This window comes from Eubalaena glacialis, chromosome 1 (assembly GCF_028564815.1).
Source record: "Eubalaena glacialis isolate mEubGla1 chromosome 1, mEubGla1.1.hap2.+ XY, whole genome shotgun sequence".
NCBI classification, from domain to species: domain Eukaryota; kingdom Metazoa; phylum Chordata; class Mammalia; order Artiodactyla; family Balaenidae; genus Eubalaena; species Eubalaena glacialis.
Window position 1 is genome coordinate 240,229,819 of NC_083716.1, and position 20,008 is coordinate 240,249,826.

Sequence of the window (20,008 nt, forward strand, 5' to 3'; positions counted from 1 at the left end):
GGCACGGTGGTTAAGAATCTGCCTGCCAGTGCAGGTTCGATCCCTGGCCCGGGAAGACCCCACATGCCGTGGAGCCACTAAGCCCGTGCGCCACAACTACTGAGCCTGCACTCTAGGGCCCGTGAGCCACAACTACTGAAGTCCGCACGCCTAGAGCCCGTGCTCCGCAACAAGAGAAGCCACTGCAATGAGGAGCCTGTGCACTGCAACGAAGAGTAGCCCCTGCTCGCCGCAACTAGAGAAAGCCCGCGCGCAGCAACGAAGACCCAACGCAGCCAAAAATAAATAAATAATAAATAAATAGATAAAAGAAAAGTGGTCAAAGAGAGTCAGTAGCCTAACAAAGCGTCTTTTAAAACCTGGACGCCGTCTTGACGATAAAGGTCCACATCCCAGTTGGACACCGCGCAGGCGCGTCCCCCTCGGTGGCCACGTGAAACCCACTCACGCGTCTACTCAAACACCACGTCCTCCCACGGACGCGCCCGCAGGTGACAACGCCCCACGGGCGCGGAGCTGGGACGGCCCCCGAGGCAGGGCCGGGGCAGCTCCTCCTTGAGCCTGCTCGGGGAAGGCGGGCGCCCCGGAGGCTGCTGGTCCCCTGCTTCCCGGAGCTCCAAAGCCAGAGCGGGAGCCGCACGCCGCCCTCTCACGCCCGGCGCCTGCAACATCACGTGGTGGGGCTCCGGCCACTTGTTGGAATCATATTAAATGTTGAAAGTACTAGAAATAAACAAATCCTGCCAGGACTGTTTACTCAGGGATCCATCTGATATGCTGCATGAATCCGGTCTTCAGCCACTTACGTAAAGCTACATCACTCACACAAGACCGCCAACTAGCGGCCGGTGTCACAGGCGCAGGCACGCGGTGACTCACCTGGGGACCTCTCGCGCTAACACATCTGTGAGACCCGCACACAAGTGTCCCATCCCCTGGGAACACGGAAGGCCCACAAGAGACAGAGAGGAACATCAAACCCACACAAACAGGGTCCCCATGATGGCCATCCCATCACCCATGGAGGCCAGGGGTGGGGACTGGGCGGCCACAGGTGCACCTGGAAGGAGGAGGCCAGCTCTCACCCTCAGCTGTGTGCTGGGCATCCCCGGTGGTCTCCCCAGGCCCACTGTGGCTGCCAGCGTCCAGGCAGTTGGCCACGTCTGGCAGCAGAAAGGAACTGTCACAGGCAAGGTCCATGTAGTGGTAGAAAGCAGGAATCAGGAAAGTGATGTTCTAGAAAACAAAAGGACATTTCAGAACCTGGCAAGAATCCCCACTGACCCACTGAACCGTCCCTCCGTCCTGTCTGGGCAGAGAATGAAGACAACGCGAGCAAGTCTCTGGACAAGGTTAGGAAAGACCCCGGTCAAACTCCTTCTGGGAGACACGAAGCCCCTGATGCTCAACACGGAAATCAAAACTTGCTTCCCTTTCTCTCAGCACACCCCGATGAGACGGCGTGCACACACTCCCTGGAAGGACCCGGTGCCCCCACTGTTCCTGTGGGGAGAACTTGTCCAAGAGTTATTCTAACTGCGTTTTCATTAACTTCAATTGAACTAAGTTTGACTTAATTTAACTAAAATTTATCTTACTTGCTTCTTAGTATTTCTATTAGAAAACAGAAAAGGACCTGTTTGGGGAGCCTCAAAAGAAGTTAAAGCTCTGGCTGGCTGGGCAGGGTGCAGGGTTGGCTGCAGGAAGCGTGACAAGAGGGGACGGCTGCCTGTGGGGCACAAGGTGCTCAGTGGAAGGCTGTGGGGAACGCCGGGCCTGCACCCACGTCTAGGAGCCAGTCCAGCCAGGTGCAAGGCCTGGGGCCAGGGGCGGGGGTGTCACTCAGGTGTCAAGAGCGACACATCACGCAGCAGCCTCTCCTTCCTGCATGAACCACCCCCCCCAATCGAGTGGGGGCCCATGCCCCCTCCCCAGAAGCCCTGGAGGACTGCTGAGACCACCCAAGGAAAGCCACTCCGAGGAAGCCTGAGATGCTCGCCTGCCCTCAGAGCCCAGCCCAATCCAAGGAAGAAGGTTCTAGAAACACCTTCCTCCCACCCTGACTCACAATGGACCCCAGGACGGTCGGAGGAGGTGTGGCCAAGCCCCGGCCCGTGGGTGCGGAGCGAATCACAGCTGTGACACACACCCTCATCCAGTAACTCAGGCCCTATCTTGCTTGGGACAGGCTTTGGGGTGAGAGAGCCCCTTCCCTCTCCTGGGGGGGCACATGGCACCCAAAGGCTTTGGGGATAGCCCAGGGGGGTCATCAAGTATTCCCTGTGGGGTCCAGATAAACGGGCACAGGCGAGGGAATAGGGCCGTGAGCGTAGGCCTCCCTCTCTGGGCCCGAGTTCCCGTGGGGAAAGCCGGCGAGCTGGGCTAGAGGATGCAGAAGCACAGGCCGATGACGGGCCAAGACCGGCTTCCCCAAGGTGGCGGGGGCGGGGGGGAACCACCTTGCCCAGGAGCTCATCCTTTCCATAACCAAACAGCATCAGAGCAAAGCTGTGGTTGATGCCGTAGATGGTCCCGTCCGGCAGGAGGGTGATGAGCCCACTGATGGTGGAGAACACCCAGATGGATGCCGAGTAGCCCCAGTCAGGGGCCGCCTTGCCGTCTGCTGCCTCCTCGTTGCCGGGTTTAGAGTTCAGCTTTAAGCTCAGAGGGAAGGTGGTGCCATCCTTGGCTCTTCCAACAGACCTCTGAATCTTGAGATTCTGAAAGAAAGACACACCACTGAGCTGACCACAGCACCTCCTATGGCCCGAGCCTTGAGCCTTTGCTGCTTTAGATTTACGTCCACCCGTGCCCGTTGGCGGGTGCCCCCCAACACCTAACTCTCCACACCGCTCTTCCTTCCTCTATCTCCCCACGCCACCCCTCTCTGCCCCAGGGAACGCAGAGCCCTGACCGGGAGCTGCGGCCGGGCCGGGGGACCCGAGTCCAGAACAGCCCGAGCGCAGAGCACACAGGGTCCATCAAGCAACGCACCAGCCCTGCGGGAGGGAGCACCAGCAAGTTCCTCCCTGTGGTCCACCCTGGACCACTAGTGCCCCCAGCGCCCACCTCTGCGGGCGGCCCCAGCCCCGCACCCCGCCCTCTGTCCTCCAGCCTGGGGGGCAGTGGCTTCCCGTAGTTGCTGACCTCTGGGCGGCTTGTCCATCCCCCCTGCCTCCTTAGCCCCTCCGTCACCCACGCAACCAAGGCCTCGCATCACGTTTCTCTGCTTCAAATACTCGGGCGTATCCGGTCTCCCAAGCCAATCTTGACTGTGCAGCCTCTAACCAGAGGCTTTCTCAGTCAGCTCCCTTCCTGGTCCCGAGACGGCCAGCTGGCCCAGGCCTCATGTCTACCCCTCACTCCATACCGCCTGCCCCCTTCTGAGGGTCCACCCACAAGACACAAGACCTGCAGGGGCCCAAGGCCTGAACGGGGGGGAGCTCCCACTGCATCAGCACAGCGCCCTGACCAGGGGCAGAACTCAAGACCCCAGGCTCCCCATGGTAAGGGTGCAGGCCAGACCCCAGGCCCCAGGGAGCCCTGAGGAAAGAGGGGGCACGGTGTCTGTCTCCACTTGCTGCTGGGGGTGTCAGGCGGCTCCAGCATGGGGCTGCTGGGAGGGTGCTTGCCGTTCTGGCACACACCTCTTGTGGCTACGTGCCTGGGGTGGGCAGACGTTTGCTTATGTTCAGTTAAGCATAAGAGGCTGCCAAATAGTCCCCTAAAGTGGTTGTACCAACTGATGCTCCAGAGCTTTGGGGTCCAAGTGGTCCCACTGCTTTAGAACAGAATGAAGGACATAAAGAGAATAAGGTATGGGGGGAGAGGTTTCCAATTGAGCTGGAAAGCCTAAAAATAGCAAAGCACCACCTCAGAGGGCTCAGCTCTTAGCCTAAGGCCAGTGGGAGAGCCAGGGAGTGCCTACAGGTGTCCCGAAAGAATCTCCTATTTCTTGCAGCAGCAGAGCCAACTTCAGTCCCAAATCGACCATCCGGCTGACCCTGCCGGTCGCTGGGATGTGACATCAGGTGAATTCCCAGCACCGTGACTGCTTGTGTGAAGGCTGCGTGCTAGTTGGTAAACGGAGCACCTGGGAACTGGGAGGGTCCAGATGCTAAGAGAACCTTCAGCCCCAAACCTCCACTGCCCCCCAAGCTGCCGACTGACCCGCCTCCGTCGACCTGCAGTCCTGCCCTGGGGGGAGACCTGCCACCCGCCAATACCCCCTGCTCCTCGCAGCCCCCAGACCTCTCAGGAAAGAGATCCCAGCAGGAGCTCCAGGGAGAGGACCAAGGGGCAGGAGTAGTCAGTCAGGGAGCCACGGAGGCTCTGAGCCTCGGTCAAGACTGCAGAGCCCAGACAGCTCTAAGTGGAACCTGTCCCGTTGGGTCCATGCACAGGCCACTCCTACTCTCGGGAAGCCCGGCCTCCATCTGCAGGTCAGGGATTTGGGTCTAAGAACTTGACAGTCATCAGATAAAGAGACTCCAGCGGCCACGGGGCCCCAGCCACAGCCAGGCAGTGCAGGTGGTCGGGGGTCCTACCTTGGGGATGTGTTCGCCGGGCGGAGGGAGCTGCACAGAAGGGATAAGGTCTGTGATGCGCTGCCCGACCACTTCCTCCCCAGATGTGAATCCGTGCAGGTGGGCAAAGAGACCGTCACAGGACGTCACAGTTCCCTTGGAGGAGAAGCCAGCATTTTAAACCTTGTAATCAAAGTTTCTTGCGCTTCAGCTTTAAACCTCACCAAACTTCCGTGTCTTCAAGCTGAAGGCAAGGCTATCAGTGCTACCTCTCCCCCAAAACCCGACCCCCACAAAGTGCAGCGGGCACAAAGAACGCCGTCTTCCTCCTTCTGCCGGGCGGATGAAACACGCACTTCTCCAGGCATCCGCAGAAGCCCATACAGCAGCCACACCCACGCTGGCCTCTGAGTGCCATCTGTACCTCAGCCACCACTCGGATAGATGTACGTGTATCACTTTATTGACGTGTTGAAACAATCCTGTGAGTGTCAGGATTATATCCCAATTTTACAGGTGAGGGAACGGGGCCACAGGGAGACTGGGTTCCCTGCCCAAGTGCACACAGTTAGTCAGGGGGCTGCCGGGGGCCAACCCCCCAGAACCCCATGCCCTCTTTCTGCCCAAAGGCCCCGATGGGGAGGCGACACGCAGCTGAGAAACACAGACTCACGTCGCTCTGGAAAGCCACCCAGGCCGAGACCCTCTCCACGGGCTCCAGCACGACCACGCAGCAGAGGCTGTGCTCCTGCTTCACCCTCTTCATCCACACGGAGACCGGGATCTGCTCCCCACTGCGGCTCACGACGTCCACCTGGGGGCAGAGGGGCTCAGACCTGGCCAGAACCTGGCACGTGGGCGTTCCTGACCGCTGCTCACCTGCCTCACGTTTCGGAAATTAACTGAAGTACAAACAAGGCTTCTGACACCTAACCTTACAGTCTCTGAGTGAATGAATGATCTATCGAAGAGTAGGTTTTTTCCATCCTCAGCCTCATGGTAACAAAGCAGGGGAAAAAGCGGTGTCTGTAATTTCTTAAAGAACAGACACCAATACATGCTGAACGTCTGAATTTTCCTCTAGGTAGTCGTCTCGTGGATGGGTAATTTTCTGGATGTAGTTGGTCCTATCTAACTTGTTTTGGTGCCTGAGGCTCAGGGCTCAGCATCTAACATGCAGGTCAGCCCATCAACGTCCGGCTTGGACACACACAGGGAGGCTCAAAGCTCCAGGGAAACCCTGCAGCCATGCCAGCCCCTCCAAGACCACCAAACAAGCAGGGCGTGGAGATGTGGATGGGAGACAACAGAACCGTGCGACTCCTCGGGAACCTGGTGTGGGCCCTGCAGGCTTGCAACGCGGTCAAGGCTCCTCCTGACCCAGGAGTACCGGGGACGCGACAGGCCAGCAGCAGTACCGTCTCGGTTCCGACACGGCCTCCCCCCGCCGCCCCAGCTGCTCCCCATGCCGAGGTTGAGGGCAGGACGGCGCCGGCAGTGACCACCGGCAGCCGAGAGGCCCACACTCACCACCGTGCCGAACACGACGGCGGCGTGGCCGTCGGCCTCCACGTGCTCCTCACTGAGGGCCTGCACCACGTCGGAATCCGGCTTCAGGAAGAACTGTGTGAGCTTCTGGCCAATCAGGTCGTGGCTGCTGTACCCCAGGAGCCGGCAGGCTCTGTCGCTGGCCACCAGGATCTGAGGTGGCAGAGGGGAGGGCACCCGCGTCACCAGCAGCTCCTCTGAGTCCCGAACAGCCGAGGGGAAGGCAGCGAGGAGGTGGTGCGGGGCCCTGCGGGGACGGCCCAGCGACCTGTCCTTTCCGCCACATCCCGCGGCCGTCGAGCTCCCAGCAGAGCCGCCCCGGGTCCTCTGGCGTCTCAACCGCATGCAAACAAGAATGACCACCGGCCAGTGCAGCAGCGGCACTGAGAATGAAACCACCCACCCTCCACCCGCCGAGATGGACACACCACGTCGTGAAGACCAGGCGGGGGAGACGGGGATGCACGCCCCACGGCCCGCCCACCTGACAGTCTCAGCTCTTTGCACACAAACGTGCATGATGCAAACACATTTAATTCAAACACTGAATATCCAGTCCTATTTTAGTTGAGGCAGTGCTTGAGCAAAAGCATGAGTAGATAATGCGCTGTTTCCCTTTCCTTGAATCTCTGCCTTGATGAGAGGATTCAATATGTTTCGACTGATTAACGCTGAGGTAGGTCTCCAAAGTCCTCTCTCTTTTGCTACTATGTAGGTAGAACCAGCCCCTTTTCTCATTGCACCCGGAACACTCAAGTGCCTCTGTTTGAGGTTATAGGTTGAAGGCACAGATCCCAAACTCACGGCTGGGTCACAAACCGAAGCACATACCTCTGTGGTCTTGGCGTCCACGGTGAACACGGCCTTGCTGGGGTTGCTCACAGGGGCCGGGAGCGGAGGTGTGGGCCACCCTGAGGACAAGCCCCGCAGCAGGGAACAGCAGGACGTGCTGCCCAGGGACCCGGCCAGGTCTGCCTGCTCAGGCGCCGCCAGGCAGTGCGATTTGCTTGTGCAAATATTTTGGGCAGCCAATGACGACAGACAGTAGGAGCTCCATCTGTCTCCTGGAAAGCAAAGGAAGGGACACTTTAAACCTTGCGTGGCTGAAACACACAAAACGCACAGTCCCCGCCTCTAGCTCCTGCAAAAGGATCCAAGGACAAAACTGACCTGCAGGGTTGATTCACACTCTCGATGTGCATCTGAACATTCCCCAGAGGCCGCCTAGACAACCACCACACAGAAGCACAAAGGACCTCAACACTGTGCAAACAACCCTCTGAAGTCCCTTCCCACCCACCCCTCCAAGGGGCATGCTCCCGTGTCCATTGGTCCAAGACCCACAGTTCCTCCAGCTGCTACCCCTCACCTGTCCCTGTGAAGTCTCACAAACTCCAGAGCTCCCTGCTGTCTCACCACCTGCCCTGGGTCTCCCTCCTCCTTCACCCACAGGGTCACTCCCCACCGCTGCTCCAGAAAGTCAGTTCTCAGCAACATCGCCAGTGGCTCCCGAGTCCCAGCAGTCAATTCCCAGGCCTCACCCCACCCTCCCCACGCCTCAGCAGCGCTGGGCCAGGAGGGCCGCTCCCCTCCTCCCAAACTGCCTGCCGTCAGCAGGGCACCACCTTCTCACCTCTCACCACTGCAGGACCCCAGGCTCAGCCTCAGAACCTCCAACCATCCCTGGTGGCTTTATATACACTTCACAAGGACATGTGCTGATGGCCCCCCACTCACACCCGCAGCCCCGACCCTCCCCTGGGCTCCAGCTGCCGGCTCCCCCTCTTTCCCAGCGCAGTGAGTGTCAACTCCATCCACCCAGCAGCTCAGAAACCAAACAAGCGAGCATGACTCTTCCCTGCTCTCCGCTCTGGGCCCCTCAGAGGGGACGCCTGACCTTCCCAGTCAGCGGGCCCACCCTGACCATTCTTTGAGGCTGGAAACCACACGGCCATCTGCCCTGGGCCTCCTCTTCCCAGGCAGCCAGTGCCAAGCTCAATCCAACCACCCTCAGGCCTCGGGACAGGCACTGAGACGCCAGCTCTGCCTCCTCCTCCCACCCCGCCCCGGCCAGCGCCCCCGGCTGGAGCCCTCGCTCCCGGGGGACCTGCCCACCTCACAGCCCAGCGAGGCCACCGCCACAGCGTCTGCCTCCTGAGCACAGCCGGCCCCTCCAGATCCTCCTCCCTCTTCCCGAGACCAGACCCCCCCTCCCTTCCCCTGCAGCCCCTTCCCCCAGCTCCAGCCACCTGCCCATTGTCCTAACAGGCTTCCCCGCCTCCCCTCTTCCCGAGACCAGACCCCCCCCCCTCCCGTCCCCTGCAGCCCCTTCCCCAGCTCCAGCCACCTGCCCATTGTCCTAACAGGCTTCCCCGCCTCCCCTCTTCCCGAGACCAGACCCCCCCCTCCCTTCCCCTGCAGCCCCTTCCCCCAGCTCCAGCCACCTGCCCATTGTCCTAACAGGCTTCCCCGCCTCCCCTCTTCCCGAGACCAGACCCCCCCCCCTCCCGTCCCCTGCAGCCCCTTCCCCAGCTCCAGCCACCTGCCCATTGTCCTAACAGGCTTCCCCGCCTCCCCTCTTCCCGAGACCAGACCCCCCCCTCCCGTCCCCTGCAGCCCCTTCCCCCAGCTCCAGCCACCTGCCCATTGTCCTAACAGGCTTCCCCGCCTCCCCTCTTCCCGAGACCAGACCCCCTCCTCCCTTCCCCTGCAGCCCTTCCCCAGCTCCAGCCACCTGCCCATTGTCCTAACAGGCTTCCCCGAGGTCCGGGCCGCCCAACCCCCAGCAAGCACCTGCTGGCCCCCAGGTACCCCCTCCGACGCCGAGCCGCCAAGGCAGAGCAGCGCCTTCCTCCTGGCTGGGTCTGGGCCCCGCAGGCACCAGCTGATGCAGAGAAATAAGGAAGGGGGGGCAGTGGCACCTCCCACTTCTTGGCCAACCCCGGGCACGGCCGCCCGCAAGCCCGTCTAACCCGCCTGCATCCGGGAGGAAAGCAGGAGCCTGGGCGCAGTCAGTCACCATGCGCTGAACCCAGTGAATAAAACTGAGTCTGGCTCGCACCTGCCCACCCGGCCCAGCCCGGCCGTCTCACACACCCCGGAGTGAGAAACCCCGACTCTGGACCGCAGGCCAATTCCAACCGCCGCCTGAAAAGGAGTTTTCTGCACAAGAATCACAGCAGAACAAACGTGACAGGAGAGGGTCCTGCCGGCATCGCCTGAAACGAAGGCCTCTTCTCTGCAGGAGCAGAGCCCCTGAGCGGAGCCCGGCGTGGCCCCCACTCTCACACGCAAGGCGGACGCCGCCGGCGAGAAGGGCTGCTCACCGGACAGCGCCACCCTGCTCCGGCAGAGCTTCGACAGCCCGTCCCTTCTGCTCGGCTGTCTGCGGGCCAAGGGCCAGGCCTGGCTGGGCTCAGAGGCGGTCTGCGCGGCAGGGCCCTCTGGCGGCGCTGGCAGGGAGAGGCTCCCGCCCTGGCCCCGGCGGTCCTCTTCTGAGGCCGTGGAGCCTCTGTCCTCCATCGGGAGCTGGCGGGCCAGCGGGACAGTCGTCCACCGGAAGATGAAGTGAACGGATCAGCGTCTGCAAGGCAAGAACAAAGGCAGTTTAGCCAACTAATTCTTCACAAGGCTGAGCTCAGCTCAGCCCCAAAAGACTCACACGCGCCCAAGAGCCATCCTGGGTCAGAGCCTATGAAGCGAGGATAGTCGGACGGAGAGAAGTGCATAGGAAGGGATGAGAAAGAGAGAAGGAAAGAGGGGGAAAACCAGAACAGAGCGGGAAGGAGCCGTGAAGGACACTTTGCACTACAGTACAGATCCACTGCCAGGAGGCCCAGCCCAGGGGCCTTGATGAAGGAGGAGGCCAGGGCCAGGGCGACGTGCCCCTAGAGCCTGCACCCCACTTCTGGATCACCTGCTGGGCATGCGGAACCCAGAGCTCCCGGCCAGAGGGCCTGGAGCCCACTCCCCAGACCCGCACCGGCCTCTTCCCCTCATCACTCCTCCCATATTACAGCACCCACCGACCCAAGGACAGGCCGAGGAGCAGCCCTGCTCCAACGATGAGAAGGCAGAGAGAGACCAAGCTTCAACAGCAGGCGGGGGTGCCCTCCCAGCACAGGATGGACCTGGCAGCTGTCCCTTCCCACGCCACCACGGTACAGCAAAGAACTCTAAGGAAGCCCAACCCACCCATCCCACTCTGGCTTCAAAGTCATCATAAAGATTCATCAGGGTAGGAGGGCAGTGCCTTTCACAGTGAACAGTTTGTGGGCTGATTTATCATTTTGCATACGGTGACAGCAATGTGGGGTCTCTGGTACGCTCATGCCCCAGGTCCCTCAGATGTTAACATTAGGGCCTGGCAATGCCCACCTAGGCTGCGTGCTGAGTTCGGTGGTATGGGGGGCCCCCTAGACAGAGGGAAAACTGGAGGTCCCACTAAGACCTGTGTGGAAGGATGATGATATCAAAACACGCCATAGAGCTACATAAACAAAGGTCATTGCAGGTAGAGGAACAAAAATAGACAATAGAACATAACCAATTTCAGAAACAGACCGAAGGGACACTGGCACACAGTGAAGATCAGTAGGGCACCACCAGCATGTTCCCCAGCTCGGTGAGGCCCTGGACAGGCACCTGACCTTCCAGTTTCAGTTTCCTCATATGTAAAATGTGATTAACAATAATCCACACCTCATAATACTCTTGTGAGGATTCAGAGACCTAAGTTGGGGCTGGCATACTGTAAGTGCTTAATAACTGTGATCTGCTAGTTTTAAATGGAATTAGAATAATTAGTTTGGGGCAAAATTGCATCCCTATGACTTTCCATGTGCAAAAATTAGTTCCAGATGAATTAAAGAACAAAAGACAAAAGTTCTAGAAAAAAAATAAGACTAAGAATATAGTGGACTGGGTAACTCTTTGTGGCCCTTGCATTTTAGAACAACTACGTCTCACCAAGAATATGGTTGCCATGGCATCTGTGAGCTACCTGAAAGTAGGAGAAACTTCCAAAAGGTAAAAACAATACACATGAGCTGAAACCAGAACTGGGAGAGTGAGTCCCCTCAAGAGACAAGAGAGTTACCCTTAGACTCCTAAAAGAAGCCAGGGACCCTTGAAGAGGGAAGTGTAGCCCTAATTCAGTAGCACCCCCAAGATCCTGGCAAAAGCAATCCTCTCAGAAACAAAGCATCCTAAATAGAGGCCTGAGATTTTCCAAAGATTAAGATTAACCAAATATGCTCTCTTTCAATTAAACAGACAAGAAAACAAGATACCATGAGTGAAAGTCTGCAGAAAAGTCAAACATCAAAGTCAGATACACAAGAAGATTACATGGTAGAAATAACTGCAAATGTGTTTAAAACTATAAAAGATGGGAGTCTTTTGCTCACAAAAGTGAGCAAACAAGAGTTTCTCAAAATAACTAGGAAGATATTGAAAGAATCAAACCAGCTTTTCAGAAATTAATTTCTTTTTAAACCAGTACAGCTTATGTTCAGTAGAACTGGAAGGTTGTAGGAAACAGAGATTTTGCTCTTAAAGGCTGTGCACAGACTCTCACACACTCTGAAATCCAGCACAGAGGCAGTGGTTTCAAAGGAGCCTGGGTCAACACACTTGTTGATCTTCGAGAGCCTCCTGGAAAGGCAGGGGGCAGCTGCGGTTCCCCCGGGGACTGGGACACTGGCTGCAGCCATTTCTGTGATCGTGTTCCACAGCGCTGACACCGGGGCTGGCGGGCACAATTTTGGAATGCTCCCTCTAGCCTAGTAGCACCAGGTGTTCTGCCCATCCCACCAGCGTGCCCACAGCAACTTCCCGCGGCTGGGCCTCACAAGCAGCTGGGCTGGCGCCCAGTTCCACACAGCAGCACACCCACAGCAGTGGGCCCCACCACAAAAGAAGGGCGCACGCAGCCCACATAGGGAGCACCCCTGAAGCATCTGGCTCTGGTGGCCAGAGGCGAGTGTGCTGCTGAGTGCCACAGGACACCTCTCACATAAGGCCACTTCTCCAAGGTTGGGAGACATAACCAACCTACCTAAAACAAAGAAATAAAGATTAGCAAAATGAAGAGACAGAGGAATATATTCCAAATGAAAAACCTCAGAGAAAGGACTAAATGGATATGAGTAATCCACCTGATAAAAGACTCCAAGGTAATGATCATAAAGATGCCCATAGGATTCAGGAGGAGAACGAATGAACACAGTGAGAACTTCAACAAAGAGTTAGAAAATATACAGAAGAACCAATCAGAACTAAAGAATACAATAAATGAAAAAATACACTAGAAGGAATCAACAGTAGATTAGATGACAGAGGAACAGATCAGAGATCTGGAAGACAGAGTAGTAGAAATCACCCAAGCTAAACAGAAAAAATAAAAAAGAATTAATAAAAATGAGAATAGTTTCAGGGACCTCTGGAACAACAAGAAGCATACTAACATTCAAATTACAGGGGTTCCAGAAAGAGAAGGGAGAGAGAAAGGGCAGAGAACTTATTTGAAAAAATAATAGCAGAAAAATTCCTCAACCTGGGGAAGGAAACAGACATCCAGGTCCAGGAAGCATAGAAAGCCCCAAAAAAGATGAACGCAAAGAGGTACACACCAAGACACGCTGTAATTAAAATGTCAAAAGTTAAAGATAAATAGAAAATCTTAAAAGCAAGAAGAGAGAAACCATTAGTTACATACAAAGGAATTCCCAGAAGACCATCAGCTGACTTTTCAGCAGAAATTCTGCAGAAATTCCACCATATATTCAAAGTGATGAAAGGAAAAAACCTACAACCAAGAATACTCTACTTGGCAAGGCTAACATTCAGATTTGAAGGAGATAAAGAGTTTTACAGACAAGCAAAAGCTAAACAAGTTCAGCACCACTAAACCAGCCTTACAGAAATGTTAAAGGGACTTCTCTAAGCAGAAGAGAAAAGGCCACAACTAGACATTTTTAAACTGTGAAAGAAAAAAAATCCCAGTGGTAAAGGCAAACATAGAAAAGGCAGTGGATCAACCACTTATAAAGCTAGTAGAAAGGCTGAAAGACAAAAGTAGTAAAATCACCTATACCTATAATAAGTAGTTAAGGGATACACAAAATAAAAAGATGTGAAATATGACATCAGTAACATAAAATGTGGGATGGGGAGGGAGTAAAATGTAGGCCTTTTAGAATGCACTTGAACTTAAGCAACCGTCAACTTAAAATAATCACATATACATATAGGTTGTTATATATGAATCTCATGACAATCACAAACAAAAAAACCTATAATACATAAACAAAAAACAAAAAGAAAGAAATAGAAACATAACACTAAACATAGTCACAAAAATCACAAGGTAAGAGAGCAAGAGAAGAGGAAAGAAACAGAGAAGAACTACAAAAACAATCAGAAAACAATTAACAAAATGGCAATAAGTACATACCTATGAATAATTATTTTAAATGTAAATGGACCAACTGCTCCAATCAAAAAACATAAAGTGGCTGAATAAATGAAAAAACAAGATCCATATATATGCTGCCTACAAGAGACTCACTTCAGATCTAAAGACACTCACAGACAGAAAGTGAAGGCGCAAGAAAAAGGTATTTCATGCAAATGGAAATAAAAGAAAGCTAGGGTAGAAATACTTATATCAGATAAAATAAACTTTAAAACAAAGACTGTAACAAGAGGCAAAGAAGGGCATTACAAAATGATAAAGTGACTCAATCCAACAGGAAGATATAACACTTGTAAATATATATACACCCAACATAGGAGCACCTAAATACATAAAGCAAATATTAACAGACGTAAAGGGAGATAAATAGGCGGTAACATAATAACAGTAGAGGACTTTAACACCCCAGTCACATCAATGGACAGATCATCCAGACAGAAAATCAATAAGGAAACACTGGCCTTAAATGACACATTAGATCAGACTGACTTTAAATAGATATATAGAGAACACTTCATCCAAAAACAGCACAATACACATTCTTTTCAAGTGCACATGGAACATTCTCCAGGATAGATCACATGAAAGGCCACAAACACACCTCAGTAAATTTAAGAAGACTGAAATCACATCAAGCATCTTTTCTGAGCACAACATCATGAAACGAAAAATGAATTACAAGAAAAAAAATGGGAAAACACAAACATGTGGAGGCTAAACAGGCTACTTAACAACCAATGGATCAATAAAGAAATCAAAGAGGAAATGAAAGAAAAAAAAAAACCAACCTCAAGACAAATGAAAACAGAAACACAATGAGCCAAAATCTATGGGACACAGAAAAAGCAGTTCCGAGAGGGAAGATTATAGCAATTCAGGTTTACCTCAACAAACAAGAAAAATCTTAAATAAACAATCTAACATTACACCTAAAGGAAATAGAAGAAGAAGAACAAAGCCCAAAGTTAGTAGAAGGAAAGAAAGAATAAAGATCAGAGTGGAAACAGAGACAAAAAATTAACAAGATCAATGAAACTAAGAGCTGGTTCTTTCAAAAGATTAAACAAAACTTATAAACCTTTAGCCAGATTCATCAAGGAGAAAAAAAAAAGAGAGGGTACAGATAAAATCAGAAATGAAAGAGGAGTTACAACTGACACCACAGAAATACAAAGGACAATAAGAGATTACTATAAAAAGTTAAACACCAACAAATTGGACAATCTAGAAGAAAAGGATAAATTCCTAGAAACACACAATGTTCCAAGTGACTGAATCAGGAAGAAATAGAAAATCTGTACAGACTGATTACTGGTAGTGAAATTGCATCAGTAATCAGAACACTCCCAACAAACAAAACTCCAGGACCAGATGGCTTCACAGGTGAATTCTACCAAGAAGAGTCAATACCTATATTCTTCAAACTATTCCAAAAAATTGAAAAGCAAGAATTACTCCCAAATTCATTCTACAAGGCCAGCATTACCCTGATACCAAAACCAGACAAAGACACTACAAAAACAACCACAGGCCAATATCCCTGACAAACACACATGCAAAAATCCTCAACAAAATATCAGCAAACTGAATTCAACAATACATTGAAAGGATCATACACCATAAGCAGGTGATATTTATCTCAGAGATGCAAGGGTGGTTCAGTATCTGCAGATCAATCAACATGATACACCACACTAACAAGGCAAAAGATAAAAATCCTACAATCATCTTAATAGATGCAGAAAAAACATTTGACAAAATCCAATTTCCATTTATGACAAAAAATTTTAACAAAGTGGGTATACTGGGAATATACCTCAACATAATAAAGGTCATATATGACAAAACCACACCTAACGTCATACTCAATGGTGAAAAGCTGAAAGCTTTTCGTCTAAGATTGGGAAGAAGATAAGGATGCCTACTCTCACCACTTTTATTCAACATAGTATTAGAAGTCCAAGCCTAAGCAATCAGACAAGAAAAAAAAACAAAAGGTATTCAAACTGGAAAGGAAGAAGTAAAATTGTCACTATTTTCAGATGACATGACACTATATATTAAAAACCTTAAAGATCCCACCAAAAAAATATTAAAACTAACAAATGAATTAAGTAAGGTTACAGGATACAAAATTATATATAGACATACATACATATACATATACACACACATATGATTGAATATTACTCAGCCAAAAAAAGAATGAAATCTTGCCATTTGCAACAACATGGAAGGATCTAGACGTTATTATGCTAAGCAAAATAAGTCAGAGAAAGACAAATACCATATGATTTCACTTATATGCGGCTCTAGAAAACAAAAAACAAAACAAATGTAGAAACAAAACAGAAAGACTCGTAAGTACAGAGAAAAAACCTGGTGGTGGCCAGAATGGAGGTAGCTGGGGGGATTAGTGAAATAGGTGAGGGAGATTAAGAGGTACAAACTCCCAGTTATACAATAAATAAGTCACAGGGATGTAATGTAGGGAATATGGTCAACAGTGTTGTAATGATTTTGTATGATGACAGATGGTTACTAAACTTATTGTGGAGATCATTTCCTAAAGTATATAAATGTCAAACCACTATGTTGTACACCTGAAACCAATACTGTATGCCAACTACATTTCAATTTTAAAAAAGGAAAATAAAAAGAAAAATGGGCAATAGATAGAAACAAGAATTTCACAAGAGAAAATCCTATAAACCTATGACAAGAAGCTTAACTTTATTAGCATAATCATGACAATTTTACACCTACTAAATCAGCAAAAATTAAGAATCTAAAAAGTCTAATACCAAATGTTGATAAAGATGTGGATCAATGGGAAGGCTAACAAATTAATATAATCTCTTTAGAAAACAATTTAAGTCAAACATTCTCCTTCTCTGACAGTACTTTCCACTCTTAGATTTATATTCTACAGATATTCTTACACATGGGTAGCAAGTCACACTCAAGAACATTCAAGGCTGTATGGTTCATAATGGCAAAAGAAATAAAGAAAAGAAAAAACCTAAACATTCATCAATTAGAAAATAGATTTAAAATTCTGGTATATTCATGCTATGAATTATAGCACTGAAAACAAATTCTATACACACAAGGATAAATGTTAGCAATATAAGTGAAAAAAATCAAGTTACGAAAGACTATCAGCAATAGGATTCCCCTTCTATCACACCCCCCTCATCTAAATATATTGTTTAGTGGTACACAGTTATGTGACAAACCCAAACTTCAGGCAGGAGATGTCCTATGAGGGTCCAGCAGCAAGCTGCAATGAGGGAGGGCACAATGGCACAGGGTCTCCCAGTTCCTAATTTGGGTGGTGGGTTTAAACATGTTCACTTTACTGTCTTGATTTGTGACTAATATTGCAAATGAATCAACTAGTATATACTGGAAAATTGAGATGTTTTACATGTACATGTTTATATCTCGCACAGGACCCTAAAAAGCAATAGCTGGCTATAAACCAAATGGTGAGTAGGAAGCAAGAAAGAAGCGAAATAATAAACTTATTAGAATGTGTTGCTCTCCTTCAAGTAGCAACATTTAAATGTCACAGGTTGATATTTCCTTCTTTAAGCATCTCAATGCACTAATTATTCTGCAATAACTAACAACAACATCATCATATTTCAGTTTTCCACTTCTATAACCAGCCTATAGACAAAGCCCAGAAGACTTGATTATGACTTCAGACTACACAGTAAATGCTATAAAACTTCACTTTGTAAAAGAAAGTAATAAAACTCTTCAGAATACATTGTAAATATTACAAAAGTTTACTTTGTATAATAGAACTCACAAACAGGGAGAGGAAGGAAGGAAATGTGGAGAGAGGAGGAGGGAACAAAATGTTTTGTCCTTCCTGGGGGGAAGTAAATAGTGTCTAAAGTTGATAAATCAAGAAGTGGACGCAGAAAAGACAATCCCTTTTCCCTTGGTGCCTCCTGTGCTGTTTGCAGTCTGCCGAGCCAGTTCAGCATGGCACAGCACATTCAGGCCACAGCCCCAGGCTGGCCCCTGAGAGCACAGACCCTAGCTTCACACAGCCTTAGATCTCTTCCTTTTTTACAAGTTCAGTTTTGACTCAGGCCTAATCCAGGACTAGGTTTTTAGAATAGGTGTTGTTTTTTTGCTGTGTGTGTGGGTTTTCTTTTTTTTGGGGGAGGGGGTATTATTTTGTTCTGTTTTGTAGCCACTCTGAGCAGAAGATGTGGGAAGCTGGACCCAGAGAGCACCTGATGGTGCTTCAGAGCAATCCTACTCCCGTTGCTAGTTCTGGTTCCAGAAGGTGTGAGTGACACTCCCCACCCCCGACCAAACAGAAGGAGAGGTTTGCAGGGAGCTTCTGGAATAGCACTCCTTGCTCTTACGGGTGAACTTCTGGAGGCAACGACTTTCTCCCACCAGAACAAACGCGAGGAAGCAAAGAGCTCCAACGGCTCCCACCACTGCTACACAACCGAGAGCGGAACCAGCCCCAGGATGACGCTAACACGGTGGCGAGCAGAGCTGAAAATAGCAAGACGTCATTTCGAGCCACTGGATGAACCTACCGTAAAACATGCCTTCCTCTGGACTTTAGGCTTGGGGGCCGATAACTTCACTCACCGTCAGACCCATTTTGAGACTATCTCTCTGTTTCTTGCATCAAGGCATCCTACAGAGTATCCAGGATGATGGCTGCTGTGAGGGAGGGTGTAAGCAAAGGGCACCTCTCAGACCTGAAAGGTCCTCAAAGGCATCCTGGAGGAGGCACCAGCAGGGCTGAGCCCAGCAAAGTAGAGTGAAGAAGCCTCCCAGGCAGAACCACAGTAAGTGAAAGATTCCCACAGAGCCCTTGGGGAGGAGTTAAGTGCACAGGAGAGTCGGTGGAGATGGGCCTGGAGAAGCTGGTTGGGATTCCCAGGGCCTCCTATGCCGGCCCAAGCAGTACGGATGTTATTTAGAGGTCTATGCTTGGAAGTAACCTGACCAGCGGGGGAGGAGGGGGGAGTTACAGTCATCCAGGCAAAAAATTATGAGGTCTTAACTTAAAGCAACAGCAGAAAGACGGAGAGGGGAAGCCACAAGAGAAATTAGACATAGAATTGATATAGGTTTACTGGGCGAGATGTGGAAGGTAAGGGGATAAAAGTCATCAAGACCGCATCCCAAGGCCACGGCCCTTGTCTAGAAAAAGAAACACTGGTGAGGAGGTTAAAGATAAAGCCCAGGTGTGTAGTGGGGACGTCGGGAAGCATGGACATGGCGCTACAGCCCATGGCTCGCCCCACAAACGTCTACTGAGAAGCTCCTACGTGCCGGGCACCGTGAGCCGAGAGCGAGACGCGGTCTCCCTCCTCCTGGCCCCCTTCCAGTAGGGGGACAAGGCGCACACAGTCCCTCTAGGGGCGAGGACGGAGCGCCAGGTGGGGCCAGGCCGAGGCCGAGGCCAAGACCCCGAGGCGCGCAGAGAGACGGGCGCGGGCGCGGCCGGGGGCAAACGGCCGCAGGGCGGCAAGCGGACCACCACCCGGCCGGGCCGCACGGAGGGAACGCGGGCGGCGCGGGGGCACGGGCCGGCTCCCCCTGAGCAGGTAGCTCACCTGAGGCCGCAGAGAGTCACGCGCCGAGCTCCCATCACCCGCCGGGAGGGAGCCCATCCGCGCCTCTAGCCCCACCGACCAATGGCAGAGCGACCGGCGCCGATTGACAGTACCCACGGGCCAACCGCTGGCGCCTGTGGGCGGGGACGCAGCGAGACCGGGAGGAGACGCCCGCGCTAACGGTTGCTAGGGACGCACCGGAGTCCGTCTACGGCGCCTCGGAAGAGCCAAAAGAGACAGGGCCTCCACCAGCACGGTCCGCGGACGCCGTTTCCTCTGGTCTCAGGAAGGGTGAGCAGCCCGGAGCTCGCCCCTCGGAGACCTCGACCTGAAGGCGGAGAGAGCAGGGCAGCTCCCTCACGACCCACGATGCCCGCGGGGCCGGGGGCCGACGGGGGCTGCGGCGCCCTCAGTGGCCGGGTCGGCGTCCCGGGCCCCGACCGGCTCTCCCGGCACCTCGGGCGGACCCGCTAGCAGACAGGCCCCGGGCCTGGAACGAGCGCGGGCGCCCTGCGCTGAGCGTTGACTGGAAGTGACCCCTTCACACGGGCTTAGTCCGCGCGGCGACGCCGGGACAATGTCGGCACATTGTGCACACGCTGAGGCCCGGAGGGGCCGGGGATGCGTTCGATTGGCCCGCACTTTGCAGCCCCACGCAGGGACCCGCCCCGCCGTGTCCGGCCACCAGCCCACGAGCCCAGAGCGGCTCCCAGGCTCCTCTCCGCCCGCCTGCAGGCTCGGCTCCGTGCGTGCGGCCCCGACTATCCCTGCGCTCATCCCGCTCCCAGCCTCCAAAGCCTCCCGTGCGCTAATTACCTGTCCGCCGGGTGGTGTGCGGCGCGGGGTCTGAG

General features: G+C 52.4%; 1 protein-coding gene across 6 annotated transcripts in view; it reads right to left on the minus strand.

Moving 5' to 3' along the window:
* The window catches only part of PASK (PAS domain containing serine/threonine kinase), a 40,243-nt gene extending 20,237 nt beyond the window's left edge, over positions 1–20,006 (minus strand). For 4 of the 6 annotated variants that reach the window (XM_061189274.1, XM_061189303.1, XM_061189323.1 and 1 more), the window contains exons 1-8: positions 19,158–19,228; positions 9,401–9,657; positions 6,906–7,138; positions 6,057–6,227; positions 5,200–5,340; positions 4,548–4,682; positions 2,460–2,720; positions 1,086–1,236 (exon numbers count right to left, since the gene is read on the minus strand). In XM_061189274.1, the coding sequence (XP_061045257.1) occupies positions 1,086–1,236; positions 2,460–2,720; positions 4,548–4,682; positions 5,200–5,340; positions 6,057–6,227; positions 6,906–7,138; positions 9,401–9,596 (1,288 nt within the window). In that variant the 5' untranslated portion in view covers positions 9,597–9,657; positions 19,158–19,228. Of the gene's footprint in view, positions 1–1,085; positions 1,237–2,459; positions 2,721–4,547; positions 4,683–5,199; positions 5,341–6,056; positions 6,228–6,905; positions 7,139–9,400; positions 9,658–19,157; positions 19,229–19,355; positions 19,402–19,973 lie in introns of those variants that run through there. The other 2 variants (XM_061189284.1, XM_061189293.1) reach the window with 2 other exon arrangements.
* Positions 20,007–20,008: the final 2 nt, after the last annotated feature.